Source organism: Aquarana catesbeiana, linkage group LG09, assembly GCF_042186555.1.
Source record: "Aquarana catesbeiana isolate 2022-GZ linkage group LG09, ASM4218655v1, whole genome shotgun sequence".
Classification (NCBI taxonomy): Eukaryota; Metazoa; Chordata; class Amphibia; order Anura; family Ranidae; genus Aquarana; species Aquarana catesbeiana.
This window is the reverse complement of record NC_133332.1, coordinates 59,155,142-59,179,709: the sequence shown is the minus strand read 5'-3', so window position 1 is coordinate 59,179,709 and position 24,568 is coordinate 59,155,142. Positions and strand designations below refer to the sequence as shown.

Below are 24,568 nucleotides of genomic sequence, written 5' to 3'. Positions count from 1 at the left end.
TAAAGTGGAAGGAGGTCTGCCAATCTGCCCTCAAGAACTCTTTTTTCCCAGTTCCACTGACCACACCCTGGTATACCGTGGCAAATCGTTGTGTGTTAATGCATGAATTAGTTGGTAGAGGGTAGAGAGTAAATGTCTGGGCAATTGATGGAGGGAGCACAGCTGTTCAAATTCAGTATGAGCGATGAATTCGGGCACTCACAAAAATTTAAAGGCTTTCTGCCAATGTGCATTTTCAGTTACTGATGATGCTGATCCAGAAGCAAGAAGCAAGAGCATAATCAATGTTCTCCTGATATTCAGGTGTCCTTTTATCTAACACTGCCTTACCTGAAGATGCTTCTGCTGAAGAGACACTTTGTTATGATCCAGAAGCAGCAGAAAGAGTGTTTCTGGAATGAGAACTCTGGAGGGAAAAGCTACTTGCTCTTTTATAATGGTCCTCATCATTTCATTTCATAAAGTATTCTTTAGTGTCTTTAGGGCACCTTTGGCATGCCAAGATGTGTTTTGTCATCCTTGTAGCATTTGGAAAAGAATGTTTCTTCTCACAATGTCTGCAAATTACAGCTTTGCTCTCAGCAAAAATTGCACTGTGGAAATATGTCCAAACTCTAAATGTTGGTCCCACCATTTTACCAAGAGAAGGAAAAGTAAACACAATTTACTGATCGGACTATAGGTTAACATTATACTGTGATGGTGGAGAACATAAATAGAAATCATTTAAAGGTTAAAAAGATTAACTAATTTGTCGCACAAATTCACCCTCTTACTTGTCAATTATGGTCTGAGAGGACAGAAACTATTAACTATTGTATCCCAACAATCACCCAACTATAGGAGGTACAAGATGGAGTCCATAAGCAAAATAAACTGAAACATTTCCCCTGCAGCGCCCCCTAGTGACAGACATGCATATTTCTCTTGTTTGAGAACTACATTGAGAAGTACAGTGTTATTTAAATTGTATTCCAGGATTTGCTTGTCTTCAGCTGAGAGAACTTGCAATAATTTAGGACTTTACATAAAGTATGATAAATCTTTCATTAAGGCTGGGTTCACACTATTGCGAATTGGATGTGGGTTTCCCCGCATCCAATTCACATGTCAGGAGATCAGGGGATTCTTTCACGATTTTTAATTTTTTTTCCACGCCTCCCCATCTCTAGCCTGTCACTCACTGAGACGTCACCAGAAGACCCCGGCCCATATTTACCTGTCATTTGGCAAGTGTCTTTCGATGGGGCACGTCATACTCAGCTGGCTTTTTTTCATGTGGATCGGCATTCATTGTGATTGGCATTGGATCTACTTTAGGGGACTTTAGATTTTAGTTTTTATTTTTAATAAAGGACTTGTCAAAAACTCAGTTTTTTTTTTTTATATTGACATTTTTTTGGTGACTGAGTAGGAGTATTTCATTCATGGGAGGGGGGGGGGGGGGCAGGGATCCAGGGGCCAGGGTTATGGGGAAGAGGCCCTTGTCCTCATAAACATGGGGACAGGGTGTTTTAAGGGAGGGACTTTAGATTTTTTATTTTTAATAAAGGACTTGTCAAAAACTCTGGGTTTTTATTTTATTTTGACATATTTTTTGGTGACTGAGTAGGGGTACTAAGTACCCCATTCATTGGGGGGGGGCAGGGATCCCGGGGCCAGGGTTGTGGGGAAGAGGCCCTTGTCCTCATAAACATGGGGACAAGGTGCTTTATCAGAGGGGGAACCAGGCATGTGGCCTGGTGTGGTTCAAAAGGGGGGGCCCTCACTCACCCCCCCTTACCTGGCCTGCTGGGCTGCATGCTTGGATAAGAGTCTAGTTTGAATTTTGGGCTTAAAATTAATATCAGACCTAAGGGGCTGGTATGGACTATTGGGGACCCCACACATTTTTATGGCTTGGGGTCCCCGAAGGGTCTGGCATGGATTGGACCAGACCCCCACATTGTTTTTATTTTTTTATTTTCTAATGCTGGCTCTTTTGTTTACATTCTGCTGTCAGCGGGCTACCCCGCTGACAGCAGATGAGTCATAGTTGTTAAGGATGTGGTGGCCGCTCCCTCCTTAACAACAAGCTATTCAGAAATCAATTTGAATCATTCGTTACTTCGGACGCTTCAAAGATCCAAGTAAAACAAATTAATTTTGTTGTTTCATTATAATGAATTTCAGATTCATTGAAATTTGTTACTATTGTTGTTTGGAGATTCGTATACGTTTCAATTCTTTACGAAATGAACCACATATGTCTAGATGAAATGAAATGGAAGAACTTTCTGTTGCATGTAAACAGTATTGGGTGAGGCTCATTGTTAATACAGTTTTTGTGTGTGTTTTTATGTTTTTTTTTATGTTGCAGAGCAATTGGTAGCAAATTTCAAGGCCAATGGATTCTAGCACGCTGATCCTGGCTCTCTGTGTCGCCTGTTTCATATTCTTCATGTTGAGAAACAGAAATAAAAAGTATGAGAACCTGCCTCCAGGGCCTTCTCCTCTTCCTTTATTGGGAAATGTACTGCAGCTGAATATGAAAGATCTGCCTAAGTCGTTCATAAAGGTGAGAGGGAGCAGCTACAGGGGGTGCAGTAGGCACATGACCACTGAGATAAGGGGTACCAAATGAAGCAGCTCCTCATGTGTTCTTACTTTAGGATTGGTTCTTGAAAGTGTAACACATTAAGTATTTTCATGACTTTGTGTCTTATGATCAAAAACAGAGCCAGTACAGGTGGGAATAAGATACGTAAAGCTGAAGTTTAGATATGGACATATTTGCATAGTTACATTGATCCAGCTTGGACCAAGGTAAACATGTATGTGTCTTACCTGAAAGATCCAAGAGGAAGATGAAAATTATTGAAGTAGGCGACTACAGTGATAGTGAGTAATTGTGTAGAATAGGGTATGGTGTACCGCCAAAGAGCAATTGTGGTATAACCAGAGTATCATCCCGTAAGTATATAGCAATTATTGAACACCTCTGATATGGGAATTTAACTTATACTTCTTGTTACCACAAATAATAAAGACACCAATATATAAAACAATCACATTTTTTATACAAATTTACTAAAAATGACCATAAATGCTCCACACATATTAATAAATAAGATAATTAAAAAAAGAGCAAAATACATATATGTCCTTGAAATAGGTCAACACACATGGTGGGTTTTTCCTGCTTCTTCAGGACCGACAAGGAGATTATAACATATAATAGGCTGTGCAGAATAGTAAATAAATATTGAGCCATGGGGATCAGAAAAGACCTGCGTAACAAGGTAATGGAATTTTATAAAGATGGCCTTGGCTTGGTATCAAGAATCCCTGAATTTTCAACTTCTTAATAAGTGATTGAACAGTACTGACTGGCATATTCAAGGCTCTGGATATCTTTTTATATCCTTTTCCATCTTTATAAAGTTACATTACCTTAGCAGGTTAGCAGGTTTTTTGACAGTTCTTTTTTGCTCCCCATGGCTCAGGTTCTAGCCTGCTCAGTGCATCCACATGAGAGAAAACAAACCCATTGACTACTTATACGCAGACACCGATTGCAATTTAAAAAGTCACAGATGTGGGAAATTAACCTTTGACCATTTAAACCCCCTTCCTAACCAGACCAATTTTCAGATTTCAGCGCTCTCACATTTTGAATGACAATTACTCAGTCAACAGCACTGTACCCATATGAAATTCTTGTCCTTTTTTTCACACAGAGCTTTCTTTTGGTGGTGTTTAATCACCGCTGGATGTTTTATTTTTTGCGCTATAAATGAAAAGAAGACCGAAAATCTTGTAAAAAAAATTGCATTTTTCTTCATTTCTGTTATAAAATTTGGCAAATTAGTCATTTTTCTTCATAAATTTTGGCCAAAATGTATACTGTTACATATCTTTGGTAAAAATAACCCAAATGTGTGTATATTATTTGGTCTTCGTGAATTGTTATAGAGTCTACAATCTATGGTGCCAATCACTGAAAATTAATAAACAGTAAATCAACCGTGCTATATATGGTAATTAGTGATAAACTTGCTGCTGCTGTTCATGACATACAGTAAGTCAAAAATGTGAAAGAAAATGGGAATACCGCAGCGTAAACAAGCTTAATTGGGTAATACTAAAATGCTAGTGCTAATATAGACAAAATGTGCAAAAAAACACAATAAATTTGTGAAATTTCATAAACAAGCATGTAGCCAGTGAAAATCAAAATGTGAAAAAATGCATATATAAAACTCCAATTACGAAATTGCTTTACCAAGTGCTAGGCTTGAACGAAATGTGCCAAAAAAAAATACCAAAAAAATGAGATTGATAAACAAGCGTGTAAACAGAGAAAGTTCAAATAAATGTGCAAAACAACATATATACAGTGTATAAAAACATATATACAAGTTTTGTGCCCTAAATGTGTAAGAAAACAAGTGAAAAATCATAAACCAGCATGTAGCCAAGTTCAAATAAATGTGCACAAATGCATATATAAGGTTATATAAGGTTCCAAATGCAAAATTTCTTTCCAAAGTGCTGTGGTGCTGACAATTCATAAAGTGCTGAAATTATTGATATCCACACAGGTGACAACATGCTCCAACCCCCCCCCCCCCCTTTGTGATTAGACTCACCAGATCCAATGGACCCCACATAAAGCCCTGTGGGAGGGGCGAAATTCATCAGTTACAGACTACAACACCGCAGTGACATCACGTCCTATGTTGAAATGCAGATACGGTTGTGGGAGAACCTGCTGCTTCCTGGAACTAGCAGACTGTCTTTTGATGCTACATCCTTGTTTTTTACTATGGAACTTTGTAAGCTTGATTTCTACTGAACAAACAAGATGATCTATACTATGTGGGCTCTTTCTTCTTAAGTCCAAATTTGAAACATTACCAGAAGGATGGTATCCTGAAGTTGGGGTCTCATCACCCTGCTCACCAGACTAAGCCTGTTTGACCCACAATGCAGTATTGCTTGAGGGGTCCATTGGATCTGGTCAGTCTAACCACAAAGGGAGGGTTTGGAGCATGTTGTCACCTGTGTGAGAAAAAATATATAAAAAAATTGCGCTTCAAAGTGTCTAAAATTATAATAAAAAAGCAGCGATGTCTAAATGTGACACAAACACATAAATGAACAAAAGAGAAAATTGAATGACTCGCGCTATATGGATGTGTGTGTGGCCAAATTCGTCACACAAAGAGCACTAAATACAATATCAGTGAATATATAAACCATCTGTGTAGTGATATATCACAATCAGTGCAAACAGATCACAAAAATGATCAATAAAACATAAATCATCAGTGCAATAATATATCGCAATCAGTGCAAACAATTAAAAAAATAAAGTCCAAACAGAATACACTGAAAAAAACCCATGTGAAAGAATAAAAAATAGTCCATAAAAGGAACTCAAGACAGGGTGAGTTGGCAATCACAGGTCTTGCAACCGCATGGAACCTCAAATGTGTAGAACCACCACCAAAAGTAAGAGCCTGGCCGCTTACCAGAACCCCATGACCCCCTGTTACAGAGGGTCTAAAAGGGCTTTTGAGATCCTAGTAGTCCGGACTTCCCAGGGACGGAGATGGAGCAGAGATGGGAGTGGAAGCTGGAAAAGGGCGTCAGGTGCTGGAGTGGGAATGGATGGATCCACAAGAAGGGGGCTCAACCCTCAGCATAGTGGTGTCATCATAGGAGAGAAAAAAGGGAGGGCTCCCATAGTGTAAAATCAAATGGTAATTTATTGTAGAAAAAAACAAAAACACTCACATGTAGGTAAGACAATCAACATCATCAATCGGAAAAACGAACTGTGGCACCGGCCGGATGACCACAGATAGCTCGTCCTGTTGAGAATACAGCGACAGTGGGAGGTGGCGCGATGATACCTCCCACTGGACTTTATTTTTTTAATTGTTTGCACTGATTGCGATATATTATTGCACTGATAATTTATGTTTTATTGATCATTTTTGTGATCTGTTTGCACTGATTGTGATATATCACTACACAGATTGTTTATATATTCACTGATATTGTATTTAGTGCTCTTTGTGTGACGAATTTGGCCACACACACATCCATATAGTGCGAGTCATTCAATTTTCTCTTTTGTCACCTGTGTGGATATCAATCATTTCAGCACTTTATGAATTTTCAGCACAGCAGCACTTGGGAAAGAAATTTTGCATTTGGAACTTTATATATGCATTTTTGCACATTTATTTGAACTTTCACTGGCTAGATGCTGGTTTATGAATTTTCACTTGTTTTCTTACACATTTAACCACTAGCTGACCAGCCGCCGTCATTATACTGTGGCAAGTCGGCTCTCCTGCACAAATCACTGTAGCTGTACATCAGCTTGCGCAGGCACGATAGCGGGCGCGTCCCTGCGCGTCGGGTGGACTCAATGTTAGCTGGGGACCCGCGATCGCCTTATACAGAGGCAGAACAGGGAACTGCCTTTGTAAACAAGGCTATTCCCCGTTCTGACAGGGGACTACTGTTCCCAGTGATTAGTAACAGTGATCTCTGTCATGTCCCTGGTAGCCCATCCCCCCTAAAGTTATAACACGCTGAGGGAACACATTTAACCCCATTGATTGCCTCCTAGTGTTAACCCCTTCCCTGTCAGTGAAATTTACACAGTAATCAGTGGCTATTTATAGCACTGATCGCTGTATAAATGTCAATGGTCCCAAAAAATAGTAAAAATGCCATAAATCTATCCCCAATTTTGTAGACACTATAAATTTTACGCAAACCAATTAATATACGCCTATTGCGATTTTTTTTTTACCAAAAATATGTAGAAGACTATATATCGGCCTAAATAGATGAATACATTTGTTTTTTTATATATATTTTTTTGGATATGTATTATAGCAAAATGTAAAAAAAAAGTTTGTTTTTTTTCAAAATTGTCGCTATTTCTTTGTTTATAGCGCAAAGAATAAAAAACGCAGAGGTGGTCAAATACCACCAAAAGAAAGCTCTTTCTGGGCAAAAAAGCAACCCTGATGATATGATGCCATCTACTGTCCCCTGTCTGTCAGTATCATCTTCATCATGCCCCTCATTATTTCCCTGTTCCTGGCAGGCCACCACCCTACCTCCGATTCCTGTTATCAAACTTTTTATCATCATCCCCCGTTACCCCCTATCATCATCATCTCCCTTTACCCCCTGTCATCATCATCCCCCTGTACCCCCTCCATATGCACCCCCCTGTCATCATCATCCCCCTCTACCCCATGCCACATGCATCCCCCAGTCATAATCATCTCCCTGTACCCCCTGTCATATGTACCCCCTGCCATCATCATCCCCCTGTACCCTGTCATCATCATCCCCCTGTACCCCCTCCATATGCACCCCCCTGTCATCATCATCCCCCTCTACCCCATGCCACATGCATCCCCCAGTCATAATCATCTCCCTGTACCCCCTGTCATATGTACCCCCTGCCATCATCATCCCCCTGTACCCCGTCATCATCATCCCCCTGTACCCCTGCCATATGCAACCCCCTGTATTCCCTGCCATATGCATCCTCCTGTACCCCCTGTCATCATCATCCCCCCATACCCCCTGTCATATGCATTCCCCTGTACCCCCTGCCATATGCATCCCCCTGTCATATGCATCCCCATGTACCCCCAGTCATATGCACCCCCTGTGTCCCCTGCCATATGCATCCCCCCGTACCCCCTTCTATATGCACCCACCTGTCATCATCATCCCCCTGTACCCCCTGTCATCATAATCCCCCTGTACCCCCTGCCATATACACCCCCCTGTACCCCCTGTCATATGCACCCTCTGTCATAATCATCCCCTTGTACCCCCTGTCATCATCATCCTCCTGTACCCCCTGCCATCATCATCCCCCTGTACCCCCTGTCATCATCATCCCCCTGTACCCCCTGCCATATGCACCCCCTGTCATCTTCCCCCTGTACCTCCTGTCATATGCATTCCCCTGTACCCCCTGCCATATGCATCCCCCAGTCATCATCATCCCCCTGTACCCCCTGCCATATGCATCTCCCTGTATCCCCTGCCATATGCACCCCCCTGTACCCCCTGTCATATGCATTCCACTGTACCCCCTGCCATATGCATCCCCCAGTCATCATCATCCCCCTGTACCCCCAGTCATCATCCCCCTGTACCCCCTGCCATATGCATCCCCCTGTACCCCCTGTCATCATCACCCCCCTGTACCCCCAGTCATATGCATCCCCCTGTGTCCCCTGCCATATGCATCCCCCTGTACCCCCTGTCATATGCATCCCCCTGTGTCCCCTGCCATATGCATCCCCCTATACCCCCAGTCATCATCATCCCCCTGTACCCCCTAGCCATATGCATCCTCCTGTACTCCCTGCCACATGCATCCCCCTGTACCCCCTGTCATATGCATCCCCCTGTACCCCCTGCCATCATCACCCCCCCTGTACCCCCTGCCATATGCACCCCCAGTCATCATCCCCCTGTACCCCCTGCCATATGCATCCCCCAGTCATTATCTCCCTGTATCCCCTGTCATCATTATCCCCCTGTACCCTCTGTACCCCCTGCCATATCCATCCCCCAGTCATCATCATCCCCCTGTACCCCCTGCCATATGCACCCCCCTGTCATCATCATCCCCCTGTACCCCCTGTCATCATCCCCCTGTACCCCCTGCCATATGCACCCCCTGTCATCATCATCCCCCTGTACCCCCTGCCATATGCACCCCCCGTCATCATCCCCCTGTACCCCCCGCCATATGCACCCCCTGTCATTATCATCCCCCTGTACCCCCTGCCATATGCACCCCCCTGTCATCATCTCCCTGTACCCCCAGTCATCATCATCCCCCTGTACCCCCAGTCATCATCCCCCCTGTACCTCACTGCCAGCTTCCTACCACCCCACCCCCTTAAATTTACTGGTGCACATCACATATGATGGACAAGGCGATTCCCCGATTCCTTCTGTGACACCTTACCCGGGAATACCGCTCTCAGTGGTAAAAAGGTATATCAGGACTCAACGATCTATGATGCATGCTTATATTATTTTGATACAATGTAAGTGTACATCTATATGGGATCACTTTGTTTTTTAAATAAAAGTATTTTAATTTACTGGATTATGCTATGGGCACTTCCATTTCTTCGCTCGTTATGAGCTTAATTTACATGGAAGTATGCAGAGTGCGCTGACAGCTATCCAAATATCCATTCACAGATCCAATCCTATTTGAGTGAACTAAGTCCGTCGATATTAAACTAGTGAAAGGCATACTGTTAACCCATCACCTTCTGTAAGTGAATTACCTATAGGGGATTCCCATGAAAGCAATGCGGTGAAGGATTTATCTGGAATTTTGATCAGCAGAGAGTTGGTGTTCAACATTCTTTATAAACGGATCAGTTACCACCCCAAACCCTGCTGTACACAATTAAGACACAAGTGGAACTTTTCATTTTTATTTATATTTTATTTCACATATGAACTTCTTAAGCGCTGCTAATGTTTAAAAGACTTTGGTTTTTTAACATATATTTAATATATTTTTAATATCAATGCCAAAATTTCACATTTTCTACTAGGGGATGCAAACTTTTGAGCACAACTGTATGATAAAGGGAAAAAAATCAGATATCAGCCATCAAAACATTGAACCATTTGACCTCAACAGAGATTTTACAATAGCGCCCTTATATATAGTGGTGGCAGAGAAACAGATATGCATTTAACATTGACACTGTGATGATTTTTGAAGTTTCTGGATAAAATACACCCCTGAACATATTCTTTTATAGGGGTAAGATACTTTTAAGTGATACTTATGTATCCACAATGCTATATCTGCATAAATGCATGTATTTCACATGCATTTATGTTGATACATCCCTGCATATGGTAAAACAATGGCGTATTATTATGGATAATAAACATGTGTTAATGTTTTACTTTCTTTATTAGAGATCATTCTACTATTATGAACAACCCATGATATGTTATAATTATACTTGTCGGTCTGAAGAAGCAGGAAAAACCTGCAGACCATTTATTTACTTTATTTTTTTTTTTTAGTAAATTTGCAATAAAATGTGATTGTTTTATATATTGGTTATTTATGATTTGTGGTAACCAATAGTATAACTTAAAGTCTCATATCAGAAATGTTCAATAGTTGCTATATACTTACAGTGATAGCCGCTAGCTACCGGGTCCCGTGCCAAGCAGCCTCCCTGCTGCCTAATGAAAAAAGGAGTTGCAGAGTTTTGTTTTGCTATCAGCCAAGCCTGGGTGTGTTTAGATCTGGGTTGGGAGTGACTTGAGTGAGCTAGTGACTCACAGGCAGCATCACCCAGACATTCTACTTCTTTCCAGAGCCTTCTAGAATATTCTGGAAAGGAAGGAGGAGAGGAGAGGTGGAGCTTTTTGTGGTGTTCTGGGGAGCCTTGACCAATCTCCAACTGCAGGCCTCCTCAAATACCCAGGGTCATCCCAGCTGGGGGGTATTTGGTGATCGGGTGGAAGATGGAGATGGAGTGTTAGGCTGTCGGGGCCTTTGGGGGAGCTCCCCAGTTTGGGGGTGGCCTTGGGCCTGGGCTCGGGTGCAGACGGGACCCTCTTACAACCCACGGAGGTATCCTAATCAGGAGGCACAGGAGGAAGAAGAGAGGACAGCGGGAGAACACTGCCGGGCAAGTCTCCAGGAGTTCCACAGAGGCAATCAAGAGGGCTGGTGAGTGACACACAGTCTGGAAGATTAGAGGATTGGGATGAGCAGTCTGGGATATGTGCAGAGCCATTCACAAGGATTGTGGTGGCACGGGCAGTGGAGAGGGGCAGCTGCAGCCCAGATGACTGGCAGTACCTGAAGAGGTGGTGCTGGGAGCAGTAGCCATGTGGACAGCTAGCACTGGGACTTCCTAAATTTTTCTACACTAAAGAAGCCCACGGTCCCTGCCTGCAAAGCGCATCTGCTTTAGGCCTGGCTGAGCCAGTGTCAGGCCTCAGTGCTAGCTGGTCCGGGAAGGGCAAGCAAGTGATGTGCTGGAGGAAGAGAGGATATTGTCTATACCGTGAGTGTATATAGTTCAGCCCCAACATTGACTTTCAATCATCTGGGCATCTCATGATTTCCCTATCCCTATCCAAGTAATTTTCCTCAATAAAAATACAAAAAAACAAGTACAAGGACTGTTTCATATCTCTGGATGCTTAAAATTGTGTGCCTGGCTGGGCAGGGTGACAGACAGACATCAACACTCAGCAGTCCTTACGAGGGTACCGCTACAGGAGGTTACTTGCTCAGTACAGGTGTCATTCAGAGAACACTTTGCATTTTCTCAATTAATTCAAAGCATCCTCTGATTGGACAAAACAGAGATTATGACATTACAGACCCTCCTCTCCGCCTCATTCAATCAGAGATCACTTTATATCCATTGAGAAAATGCAAAACCTTCTCTGAATGGTGCGCATGTCAAGTGCATCCCAAGTTCACAGGTGTACTGCTATTTTTCTTTATGGATTCTTGATGAAAAAAATTAATGGGAATTTGCTGCATATTTACTACTCACCCTTCTGACAGATGATGCGTCAAGTCTTTTCTCTTGCCCGATATCCACCACTTCTAGACCTGATGGACACATGGGGGTTGATTTCCTAAAACTGGAGAATGCAAAATCTGGTGTAGCTGCTCTGCATAGAAACCAATCAGCTTCCAGGTTATTTGTCAAAGTTTAATTAAACAAGCTGATTGGCTACCATGCATCAGATTTTAGACTCTCCAGTTTTTGGAACTTAACCTCATGGTCTCCTCGCTGCACATTGTGGTTCCTTTCATCAGCCACTATGTCACTACTGTGTCTGGTAGTGGCCAGCAGAAGGAAACACAACTTCTACAATGAGACTAGGTATCTGCTACATCTAAATATGTCATATACCAATGATGCCAGTTTGACTCCACAACCCTCCGTGAGGGAGGAAGCCAAATTTCAAATTCTTCCCAGAGATACCTTTTCGTGTCTTAGACAGGAATTTCCCTCACTTTGGAAGATTTCCTCTGACTTCTTCTTGTGAAGTTAAGGGCAACATCTTTAATGATACAAAGACAGCAAATAAATAACCTGGAAGGATTTAAACCCTTCCTTACTTTATCCAAAATAATAAAAAACAATTAGCTATACAAAGACTTCTTTACATATTGAAGATAACAGGTGTGAAGTTCAGAGTAGGTAAAGCAATAACAAATAGTGTTTTCTTGTTTTAGCTTGCGAAGATCCATGGAGATGTGTTTACTGTCCACTTGGGAAGAAATGCAGTGGTGGTTCTTCATGGATATGATGCTGTTAAGGAGGCTCTAGTAGACAACTCAGATATTTTCGGTGACAGAGCAAAACTTCCTGCAGGACAACTTGTATTTAAAGACTATGGTATGTAATACCTCTAATCAAATGTAAACCCTTCCTAAAAGAGCTATGGGAGCTACCAAAGCTGACCTCCTTCTGAAAATGCTAGCTGGCTGTTTTGCTGATCTAGTGCAATACTTTGCAATTCATTGACCTGAAACAAGTATTGAGCAACTTACAGTTTTGAAGCATGAGCATCAGCAGTGGCAACCTCCATGCTTCTCTCACAAACATTTTTAATACTGCGCTTAAATTCAGAAATGGTCGGCACAATAATTTACTTTAGCTACTGGTAAATAATTAAGTGCAAGAAGACAATTCCCCAAAAAGAGTCTCCAAAGCGGGAAGGGGGAGCAGGGAAAAAATGGACTATCTCAGTACCCTGAATAGATTAGACATCAGATAAAACATAAGAATTTTATTGATACATAGTTAAAATATAATGGGGTATCTAGATACAAAAATTGCAACTATAAACATTTTTTTACATATCGATTACATTACACTAGAACTCAAATACACTCCATGATGGAAAATAGGAGTTTTGAATTTCCTCAGTGCATGATCATCCTCTACATGTTTTGCGGCAATAGACCGCTACTTCAGGAGGAACACAACATAAAATCTATAGATAAGGTGATAAAATTTACATGTTAAGCACCAGTCTTTAATGCTTGTAAACAAACAGAAAAAGTGTTGTTAGAGTAAGTCTGATATCCTCCTGTCCAATGCCAAACCTTTTTCTGGGGTTGTGCCAGTAGAGATCGCAGTCCCATTCACTACCAAAGGAAATCCATCTTTTGTTAGTTGAGGGCATAGGTCAGCAGCACTCTGCCCTGTTGCAAGCTCTTCTGCAGGGTTGCTGTCAGTGGAGACTGTGGTCCCATCCACAGACACCACCTCCAGCTTCAGTTGTGAGGTGCCGATTGCATTCTGTTCCAGGAGCTCCTGCAGAGTTGATTGTTGCAGGCAGAGGTCAATAGTGCCATACTGTGAAGTATACTCATACTCTAGCTGACTCACAGGGTTGTTACTCCTCAGCAGAAAAGTCTATTGAATCCCCAGTCTTTGGAACTAGTGTCTGGGGATAGAGGTTCACCATATCCTGTCCATGGAACCCAGAAGATGTTATCAGTGCTGGGCAGAGGCTAGCAGAGCTCTGCTCTGTTGTCAGCACTTCAGCTTTGGGGACAGCAATCTCCGGAGTTTCCGCTGCCGATTCTGGGGCATGCTGCTGAACGTGTTCTAGCAGTTCCCTGTATGCCCTTTCCAGGTGTTGTTCTTTCCTTAGCAAGTATTCCAGATCAGGTTTAAGCTCTGAGACCCCTGCAAGACCAAACACAGCCTCTCTGTATTCTCAAAAGTCCTCAAGCGTAGGTTCCCCTTCATCGCCAAACACAAAACCATCTGTAAGGCTCTCTCACAACAATCCAGAGCTGCCAAAGTCATATCCCTCCAGAGAGCATTCTGTTGTCTCCCCTAAATATTCCTACTCTGCGTGCCATTGCAGAGCCCATTATCAATTGTCCAGCTCTATCTCCTGCTGGACCAGCCTGTCCAACTCAGTCACCCATTGCTCCTGGGGCTGCTCTCCCAAGAATTTCATCCGCAACTCCCATTGGTCACTGGCCTGTTCCCCTGGGATTGGATAGCACTTGCCCTTGTACATACCAGCAACCTGGAGAGCTCCAGTTCAGAGCTCCACCTGAATCTGCTGCCTGCGCTCCAGGTATTGATTTGCAGAAACAGTCCTGGGGTATACTGAAAGGGTGATCCGCAGGACCCCCTCGAATGCTGATGCCAGATCCATATATCCGCTGGGGCGACCGAAGTCTGCTATCACGATCTTGGATCCCGGTGGTGGTTTGGACATGTTAACAGCAAGGAAGCACTTATTCCACCGCTGCCACTAATGTGATGAACCCCGTACTCCTGAGAAGTATGTCTGCCCGTATTAGCTTCCCTTGCCCGGTACCAGCATGATCCAAGATCCCTCACAGCACCCAGTCACTAGCCGTAACTCAGTGTAGGTGAATAACAGCATAAGACTTTATTTGAAGCACAGACACAAGGATTTACTGTAACTCTGGAGAGAATTCCCCTCTCCTTGTTGGCATAGAGACACAGGGTGGGATAAACTTTACATCCAATCACATCATGCACAGGTACATTTGAACTTATTAACACATCTATAAACAAAAATTGGGCATGCGGCCAACTTTGTTAGTGGTACAGAAACCTTTACCCTTTCAACAACTATTTAAAACAGTAACTGGGTGTGCAGACCACTTCATGACCACATGGAGAGACCTGCTTACAGTTAAAATGTCCAATATCAGTGTTCTAATCATAGTGTAGACAACCTGGCTGGTTCAGGGATAAAATGAAATGCTGAGTCCAATTGGGTTGTAGTGAATCTGGTTAGATCAGACCAGACTGGGCTTCTCAGGTCACCCTGTGCCCCTAATAGACACAGGGTAACTTAGACATAAGAGGGGCCAGGGGAGCTGAACCAGGAGTTTCCTGACCCCCTCTAAGATAAGCTGGGTTCCATGGCCCCCTGTCCAAAGTGACTCCCGTCAGAGGGAAGTGAAAACTTTTCAATCGCCTACCAGTGAAAGCCCAAAAGAGGTCAAGGCTGTCCTGTGGTGGACATGGGGTACTGGATAGGTGGTAAGTTTACTAGGGCTGACTAGCCACTAGAAGAGAAAGTTTATTATACAAAGGTTTATATTAGTATATATATACGCCTGTCGGCGTGGTGTCTGATGCCAAGTTGGGGACTATATCTAGCAGGCATTGCCTGCTGCATGATGCGGTGGATGGTCGCCTAGGGGGGAAATCTGTGGAAGCTGAATTACAGGTAGAGCAGGGGAGTTATATTTAGTGGTGGACCTGCCTGTATGTGGAGGTTGTTCCTCCATGTCTGGCCATTACAAATTGTTTGCTGGAGTGGTTTCAGTGGTTACTGCCATTGCTATTTAATTTAATTTTTTAATAGGGGTTATTTTTTCCTCCTAGGTCATGGTTGATTCTTCTATCCACATACCAATAAGCTCTACATTCTAAACTTAACAGGAACTTTTTGTTCTCTGGCTCACCTTTCCGCTGCCTATGTTTTGGAGCTGTCCGTATGTGTGTGGGGGTATTTTTTTGCCTCTTCTCCCCCCCCCCCCCCCGTTACAGACATTAAACCTTTGGCCTAACAGGTTAGTTATTGAGACTACACGTTTACCTTTTTTACATATTAACCTCCCTGACGGTATTCCAGAGTGTGGCTCGGGGTGGAGTTTCAGTACCAAAAGCGGTAACCCTGAGCCACACTTGGGATCGCATCGGAGGATCCAGGTACAGTTACTTACCTTGTTCCCAGCATCCTGCGATGTCTACCTGCAGTGTGCGGCGGCTGTGTCTCGGCTCCATGTATCACAGTGCCGAGCTCCGTTCCCTGCAAGCGCTGCGCCAAATTCAAAAAGTGAAACACACACAATACATACAGTACACTGTAATCTTACAGATTACATTACTGTATCAAATAATTTCACATCCCTTTTGTCACTAGTGGTTTGTCCAGTGCCCTACATGCAGTTTTATATTATAAATACTGTTCTTTCTGCCTGGAAACTGGAGATTGTCTATAGCAACCAAAACCGTCTCTTTACATCAAAAACAGTTTTAGACCAGCTAGAAAACAGCAATAATAAATTAGAATCACTTGCAGAATTGAGCGATAGTGATTTGTGGGGAAATTCATCATCAAACACTGAAAGTAATGACAGTGACAATTCTGCAACTGAGCAAATTTCAGTGTTTTTGATTTGATTACATTATTGAATAATTTTTAATATTATTATATTATTATTTGTTATAATTATTTATAGTTATTTGTTATATTATAATTTATAATTTTGTGTTTCAAACTTTATCATACCCGGGATGTCTACTAGACTCTTGTTTGGACAGATTTAAGTGTGTTGTTCCTAAGAATTACAAGCCTACAATATAAAACACTAAATTTCCATGCAAAATAATTGTACCACTTTGAGCATCAAAAATCTGAAATAATCATACCGCCAGGGAGGTTAAGCCATGTATGGATTTGTACTAATATAAACTCTTGTATAATAAACTTTCTCTTCTAGTGGCGAATCAGCCCTAGTAAACTTACCACCTATCCAGTCCCCCATATTCACCACAGGCAAGTATTGGGGATACTGCTGCTGTGTGTTATCACCTGTATATACTGTTCCATTGTCTGTGCGCAATACAATTTGCATTTTGCCAAACTTATTGCTTACTTGAGCCAAATACTGGTCAAGTTTCTATGGCATTTCACTTAATCACTCTAAAAGTGAGAAAATACCTCTTCTTTTTTGGAGTCAATTTTTCCATTGGACTGCAAAAATCTGAATGAATTAAATACAGAGGTTTCTTAGCTCTGCTGTTACTCTGCTCTGGATAGGTTTTTCTTGTCATTTTTTTTTTTTTTTTTATTATTAAAACATTTTATTGGGTTTTCACAGATTACAAATCACAATACAGTGGTAGACCAATACAGCAGGGAGTAGTCTACAGTCCACATATAGATTCATATGAAGAATAAACTAAACAGAATCAAGTAAAGGATAAATTCAGACAGAATTTCAGAGGCCTACAATATTAATGTGTTGATGAGTACATTCCATGTTAAAAAGTAAAAGAGAAACAACAAGAACATATCCTCTGTTTTACATGGAACTGTCTGATCGAATGCAGTGAGCGGATCCTGAGTGGGGTTAAGTGTGATATAAGGTATTCGTAATGTGTATGAGCTTGACCGACGGTAGTAGAGTTACCCAGAACCCTGGGCACCCCAATAGGGTGCTAACTGTGCCCAGAGTGGGTATATTAATTTGCCTATAAGTAGGGCATGTCGGTAATGTGCCTCATGTAAGGTGGTAGTCTTCACAATGTTAAAAAAAAGGTGATGGAGAAAAAGGGAGTAGTCAATTGGCAGGGCTTTATATAAGACATGAAAGAGGGGATGGGAGGACAGGAAGACGGAGGGATAGGACAATATGTATATTTAATGGTTCGTGTGGGGATGAGCTAACCGGCCAGTGTCGGCTCCAGTGGTATTGGATTGGAGGATGGTCTGCGTGTGTGTCAGGTGCGTTTGTTTAAAATGGGTCCAACATGTCCATGTATCTTTATATTTGGATGGAGAATCGGAGGTTTGATGTATGAGATTTTCTATGTCAGCTATCCTGTCCACTCTCTGGATCCACTCTGGGATCGAGGGAGGGGACGTGCTTCTCCAGTGCACGGGGATGCATAGGTTTGCTGCGTTAATGAGATGGAGAGTAAGTGACTTCTTGTATATACGTTGGGGAATCGAGGTATGGTGGAGTAAGTATTGTGCCGGAGTATAGTCTGGGGTGTAAGTGGTGATTTGAGTGATTAAACTGTGGTTAGGGTTGTATGCAGGTCATTTTCCCATTGTTTTACCAGTGTATCTGTTTCAATGTGTTGATGTGAGGAGAAAAGTGCGTGAATGGTCGAAATGAGGTGTCTTTGAGGTTCAGTGTTGGAGCATAAAAGTTCGAAGGGTGTGAGTTCCCTGTGTATGTTGTCTTTGTGTCGGAGATTCTGTAAATAATGACGGATCTGCAGATACTTGTAGAAGGGGATGTGATATTCTGGAAATTTGTTTGTCAGAGCTGGGTGCGATAGTATAGTTCCTTGATGGAAAAGTTGCCGGGCTAGGAGCCTTGATCTGTAAGGATCTCTGGCTGGGAGGAGTAAGGAGAAACCCGGCGAAAATTCCGGGTTGTCTTCAATAGGTGTTAGTGGTCCCGATATGGGTTGGATCTTAAGGGTTTTGCACGATTTTGTAAAGTTTAATAGGGTGGAATTGATTAGGGGATTCAGAGTGGTTGTTTTCGGGATCATTTTTGGGTTGATCCAAGGGAGGAGTTTTAACGGGATTTCGGTAAAGGCATTTTCTATATTTACCCACTCTTTTTCTAGACGTGCCAGTCTACAATTCTGACTAGATGGCAGACCTGGTAATAAGTTTGTATGTCTGGGACCTGCAATCCTCCCTGTAGTTTGGGAGTTGTCAGTCTGTGCCAGTTCAATCGAGGCTGTTTGGATAGCCAAATGAATTTTCTACAAATTCTTTTGTACTTGGCAAAGAAGGAGTGTGGGAGCAGTATAGGGATGGTTTGAAGAAGATAAAGTAGCCTAGGTAGAACGTTCATTTTCAAAATAGCTATTCTTCCAAACCATGAAAATGGTCCAGCTTGCCATTTTTGAAGATAATTTTCGATGGTTTGTAGGATTGGTAAAAAGTTTAGCTTGAACAGTTCTGAGAGTTTGGTGGGGATGTTAATGCCAAGGTACTTTATGGCTTGTGTTTCCCATCCAAAAGGAAAATTATGTTTGCATTGCGTGACTGTTTCTTGGGAAAGTGATACATTAAGTGCCTTGGATTTGGAGAAGTTGATTTGTAAATTCGATAAGAATTTAAAAAGAGCAAAGTCTTGTAGCAGGTTCGGGATGGTAGTGGTCGGTTCTGTGAGGAATAGTAGGACATCGTCCGCGTAAGCGGCTACTTTGTATTGTGTTTGGTTAATTTGAATGCCTTTGATGTCTGAGTTTTCCCTAAGTCTGCGTAACATGGGTTCCATTGTTAGTATGAAGATCAAGGGGGATAAGGGGCATCCCTGTCTGGTACCGTTGGACACAGAGAAGCCGCTCGACAGTCCACCGTTCACTCGGACTTTGGCTGTGGGGGAAGAGTAGAGAATTAAAATCATGTTGACAAGTCTCGGCGGGAGGCCTATGGTTTGTAGGGTGGTTTCCATGAAGTCCCATGCCAACCTGTCAAACGCCTTCTCCGCATCCAAGGATAGGAAGAAGCCTTTAGTATTAGTGGAGGTCAGCCAATGGTGTATGTTTAGGGCTTTGGTAGTATTGTCTTTAGCTTCCCTACCGGGGACAAAACCAACTTGGTCTGTGGAGATTAAAGATGGGATCATGGGTAGGAGGCGATTGGCTATTGCTTTGGCGTACAGTTTAACGTCTACATTAAGTAGAGAGATAGGGCGGTAATTAGAGACCAATTTGTCATCCTTCCCCTGTTTGGGGATTAGGGTGATATGGGCTTCCAATATATCTTTGGAGGCCGTAGTGGCAGGGGATAGATTATTAAAGGCTTGGACAAGGTGAGGTAATAGTAGATCAGGAAAGGATTTGTAGTAACCGACCGTCAGCCCATCCGGTCCGGGGCTTTTGCCCGGTTTCATCTGTTTTAGTGCTAAGGTGATCTCTTCTGTCGTTAAGGGGACGTCTAAGGACATTGAGTCTTCGGTCCGGATGGGTGAGGGTGCGTATTGGGAAAGGAAGTTGTGTATTGCCTCTTTCCTGTCGGTCAGGGTGGAAGATGATTGGGGGGCACGTATATTGTATAGGTTTGTGTAATAGTTCACAAATTGCTCCGCTATGTCTTCAGATTTTACCAGAGTTTTACCCAAGGGGTCTACAATGGAGTGTATAGTGTGGGACGCCTTTTTTGCCTGTATTGCTCTAGCCAACATCTTCCCGGATTTATTGCCAAATTCGTAAAAGCATTTTTGTGAGAGCATATATTTCTGTTTGACGTTTTTGTGCAATTCTTCTAAGAGTTCGGTACGTAGTTGAGTCAGTTCAGTTAGTGCTTCTAGGGCTAGAGATGCCTTATGTTTCCGTTCTAGAACAGAAATGCGTGTAGTTAGTTCCTCAATTCTTGCTTTTCGAAGTCTGTTTCTACGTGAGGCCTGTGATAAGAATGTGCCTCTTATAACACATTTGTGTGCGGCCCACACTATGTCTGGAGCAGAGTCGTCCTGACAGTTGTCCGAGAAATAGTTACGTAGGTGTTCGGAAACCTTTTGTGAGATTTCGGTGTCCGTGAGTAGGGAGTTGTCCAAACGCCATATGTGGACGCGGGTAGTTTTGTTAGGAATGTGTAGGGTCATGGAAACCGGGTTATGATCTGCAAGTATCATCGGGTCAATTGAGGACTTGTGAAGTATTGAAAGTTCGTTTTGGGAGATGAAGAAGTAATCTATTCTGGAATATTTGGAGTGTGGCGGGGAGAAGAAGGTGAAGTCTTTACATGTGGGATGGAGTGTGCGCCAGGCATCGTGTAGTAGCAATTCCCTGAATTGTGTTTTTATTGCGCGTAAAGCCCTATAAGTAGAGGAAGATGTACCATTGGATGTATCCACGGAGGGATCAAGCGGGACATTAAAGTCGCCGCCTATTATAAGGCTGCCAGTGCTAAAAGTCGTGAGGAGCTGTAGTGCATTGCGGAAGAACGGTACTTGTCGTGAGTTTGGAGAGTACAGGTTGGCAATGGTGAAGGTCTTGTTATGTATAGAACCCTTGAGGAAGAGGAATCTCCCCGCAGGGTCTCGGTGTACATCAGTAACTATAAAAGGGCACTTTTTTTTTACATCACAAAATAGTTTATTCAAAAGTTGACAAGACAATACAAATCAAGTTAACTGTGATCACAGCAAAGATCCACATAAAGCCATGTTTGGTCCTCGCTAGTTTGCAAAATTATCGATAGTGAACAATTTCTTTTATAATGTGAAAAGACAGCAGTAAAGTTAAGTGCAACCTTGGATATATAATATGACATTGTTATAACTCTCATGTCTTATACACTTAACTTTGTCATGACCAGTTATCCTCAGTAATAAAGTTAAGGATATAATCATCTGACTTGCATGTCGGAGTCAGGAAAGACAATATGTGTCACGAGAGATGGGAAAAGAAAAAAGAAAAGAAAAATAAAAAAAGATGGAAAAAAAGGAAAAGGTAAACAGAATAAAGAGATTTATGACCATTACCTCGTCAAGTAGATGTCAAGCGGATAATCAATCAATCAATCAGTCGCGTTGCCCAGCTGATTGCATCCAAGTGGAGCTTGTTGATGTAAATACCTGCTATCCTGTCTCAGACAGGGCCAGATGTCTGGACATCTTTAATGTCACTGAAAGCCTTGGAGTATTTGAAAACGATCCAGGGACGCCAGGTCTCAAGAAAGCCTTCTACCTGTTCATTGGATTGGGCAAGCGTATCTTCCATTTCATGGAAATCTGCTACTCTGCGTAACCATTCAGAGACTGTTGGAACTCGTGTAGATTTCCAGTAAATTGGGATTAATGATTTGGCAGCGTTTAATAGGTGTCTTGTGAGAGAACGCTTGTATTTTTTTAGAGGCCAGTTGGAGATGTGCAATAGGCAGCTCGCTGCATCGAGAGGCAGAGTTGTCTCCGTAATCAGTTTAATTAGGTCAAGAACTTCATTCCAGTAGTTAGCGATTAAAGGGCATTGCCACCAGATATGCAACAACGAACCCTTATCTTTCATGCAGCGCCAGCAGCGGTCTGGCACTTGTGGAAACCAACTGTTTAGTCTCATTGGTGTCAGATACCACCGTGTCATCAATTTGTACGCAGTTTCTTGGACCTTAGTGCTTATGGAGCACTTATGTGCTAAAATACAAGCGTTCTTCCATTGTGTAGAAGTTATGTTTAACTGTAGGGTGTCAGACCATCCCTTCCTAAGTCTGTCATCTGTTGGTCCCTTTGCTTCCTGTAGCCAGGCATACGCCATAGACGTTGTTCTGTTAACCGGTTCCCCCTTACAGCATACCGACTCAAACTCCGTCAGGGGTCTAGAGAAGTCTCCCCCCTTGTGGTTTTCCTTGAGATAGCTTCTAGCCTGTAGGTACACCCAAAAGGGCAGCTCTGCTACATTGTCGACCCTTTTTAGGGCCTGGTACTCCTTGACTTTGCCCTGGTGATAACATTCGCCCGCTAATAAAGGTCTATCAGTGGTAGGAGACTGAAGGTGGGGGTTATCAAGCCCTGGGATAAAACCCGGATTGTCTTTCATTGGTGTTAAAGGGCCTAACGCTGAGGTGATCACTTTACCTCTGGGTAAATCATGCATCAATTTAAGAGTGGTACCTGTTATGGGGTGGTGCTTTAGTTTGTCAGGGTAATTGGACCAATGTACCCAAGGGGCGAAAGAGAGTGGCGTGGAAAAGAGGGCCATCTCCAACCCCACCCAGTCCTTGCTATCCCGATGACAATGCCAATCAATGATCCTGGCGGCGTGTGATGCTATATAGTAATCTCTCAGGTTGGGGACTCCAAGCCCCCCCATTTCTTTTGCTTTCATTAATGTTTCGAACTTGATTCTAGGTTTTTTGTGAGCCCAGATAAATCTCACGAACAGGGTTCTTAAGGTCTTAAACAGGCTTGGTGGTAGCTTGATCGGTAATGTGCGTATTACATAGAGGAGCTTGGGCAGAACGGTCATTTTAATGATGGCCGCCCTGCCAAACCACGAAAAGGTTCCCGTGTGCCAGTTGTGTAGGTCTCTGTCAATACTTTTCAATAGCGGAGGGAAATTTTGGTCATATAATGACGCGATCTGTGGCGTTAAATTAACCCCTAAATATTTCAGTTTTTTGGGATCCCATTTGAAGGGGGAGTTGGTCATTGCAGAAGAAAGCGAGTGGGCATTAAGCGAAATGTTCAGGGCCTCTGATTTGGAATAGTTTATTTTTAAGTTAGAAACGTAACCATAAAGTCCAAATTCCTGCATGAGATTGGGGAGAGTGATATGTGGCCCCGAGACAAAAAACAACAGGTCATCCGCATATGCGGCGATCTTGAACTCCCTATCCCCTACCAGCCAGCCCTTTACCGAGGGATTTAAATTGGTTTTTCTGATAAATGGTTCCAAGGACAGTATAAACAAGATAGGGGATAATGGGCACCCCTGTCTTGTACCGTTGGCAATGTGAACTCTCTCGGAAAGTGTGCCATTGATTTTTAATCTAGCCGTAGGCTTTTGATAAAGTGCTGAAATCCAAGCCAACATCTTCGTGCCCAAACCCACGTGTTTGCAGGTGGCCAGCATATAGTCCCAAGCCACTCGATCGAAGGCCTTCTCCGCATCCGTGGACAGGAGAAGGCCCTCTGTATCGCTTGTTCTAATTTTGTTTATTAGCAACAAAGATTTAATAACATTATCCTTAGCCTCCCGACCGGGCATAAAACCTGCCTGCTCGGGGCCAATTAGTTTATTGAGGATGGGTTTCAGTCTGTTGGCAAGTATTTTTGCAAAAATTTTCACGTCTATGTTCAGCAAAGAAATAGGACGGTAGCTGGCACATTCATGAGGGTCTTTACCTTCTTTTGGGATGACCGTAATGAATGCCGAGAGTAATTCAGGTGGTGTCTCTTTGGAGTCAGACATGGAGTTCAAGGCCGCCGCCAGGGGAGCCGTCAGGAGATCTGTGAATGTTTTATAGTAAATTGCCGTGTACCCGTCCGGGCCCGGACTTTTGCCCTGTTTCAGATCTTTAATGGCGAGATTGATCTCAAATGTGTCAATTGGGCATTCTAATGTATCAGCCTCTGCGTCTTCCGCTTTTTACTAGGTACTCTCTGATGATCTGTGTTCTGTCACCTGTCATTCCTGGCAGTTTATGTTGTAGTGGTATATTGTACAGGTTTGTGTAGTATTCGTGAAAATTTTTTGCAATATCTTCTGTGGAGACAGCTAAAGAGCCGTTTGCACGTCTGATACCCGAAATGTTAGTGTTGTGTGTGTGCGTTCGTAAAGCCCTTGCTAATGTCTTCCCAGGTTTGTTACCTCCCTCGTAGTAAATCTTCTTCTTGAAGAACAAGAAGTGTTTTGCCTTATTGTCAAGGAGGTTCTGCAGGGATTTCCTAGTGTCCAATAGTTCCGAGGCCGTGGAGACCGACAGGGACTGTTTGTGTAAAGTTTCAAGGTAGTGGATGCGATTTATCAAACGTGTAGTCTCTTTTGCTCTCTGTTTCTTCTGCCTCGAGCCCATCGAGATCAATTCCCCCCTAATTGTACACTTGTGGGCCTCCCAAAGTGTTATTGGGTCCATCCCTGGCGTAGTATTTCGGTCAAAAAAGTCTCTCAAGGAGTCCTTCAGGTCTTGTACGTGCGTAGGATCTGTGAGTATGGAGGAGTTAAGTCTCCAAATCTGGGATTTTGGTGTCCTTTTAGTCAGGTCTAGGGTTAGGGCAATAGGGGCGTGATCGGAT

The 24,568-nt window shown here is 42.9% G+C and overlaps 1 protein-coding gene across 5 annotated transcripts in view; it reads left to right on the top strand.

The window, feature by feature from the left end:
- Positions 1–24,568, top strand: part of LOC141107694 (cytochrome P450 2C18-like) — a 137,686-nt gene that overhangs the window by 52,757 nt on the left and 60,361 nt on the right. For 4 of the 5 annotated variants that reach the window (XM_073598605.1, XM_073598606.1, XM_073598604.1 and 1 more), the window contains exons 2-3: positions 2,360–2,557; positions 12,299–12,461. In XM_073598605.1, coding sequence (XP_073454706.1) covers positions 2,387–2,557; positions 12,299–12,461 — 334 coding nt within the window. In that variant the 5' untranslated portion in view covers positions 2,360–2,386. The remainder of the gene's footprint in view (positions 1–2,359; positions 2,558–12,298; positions 12,462–24,568) is intronic. The other variant, XM_073598607.1, reaches the window with a different exon arrangement.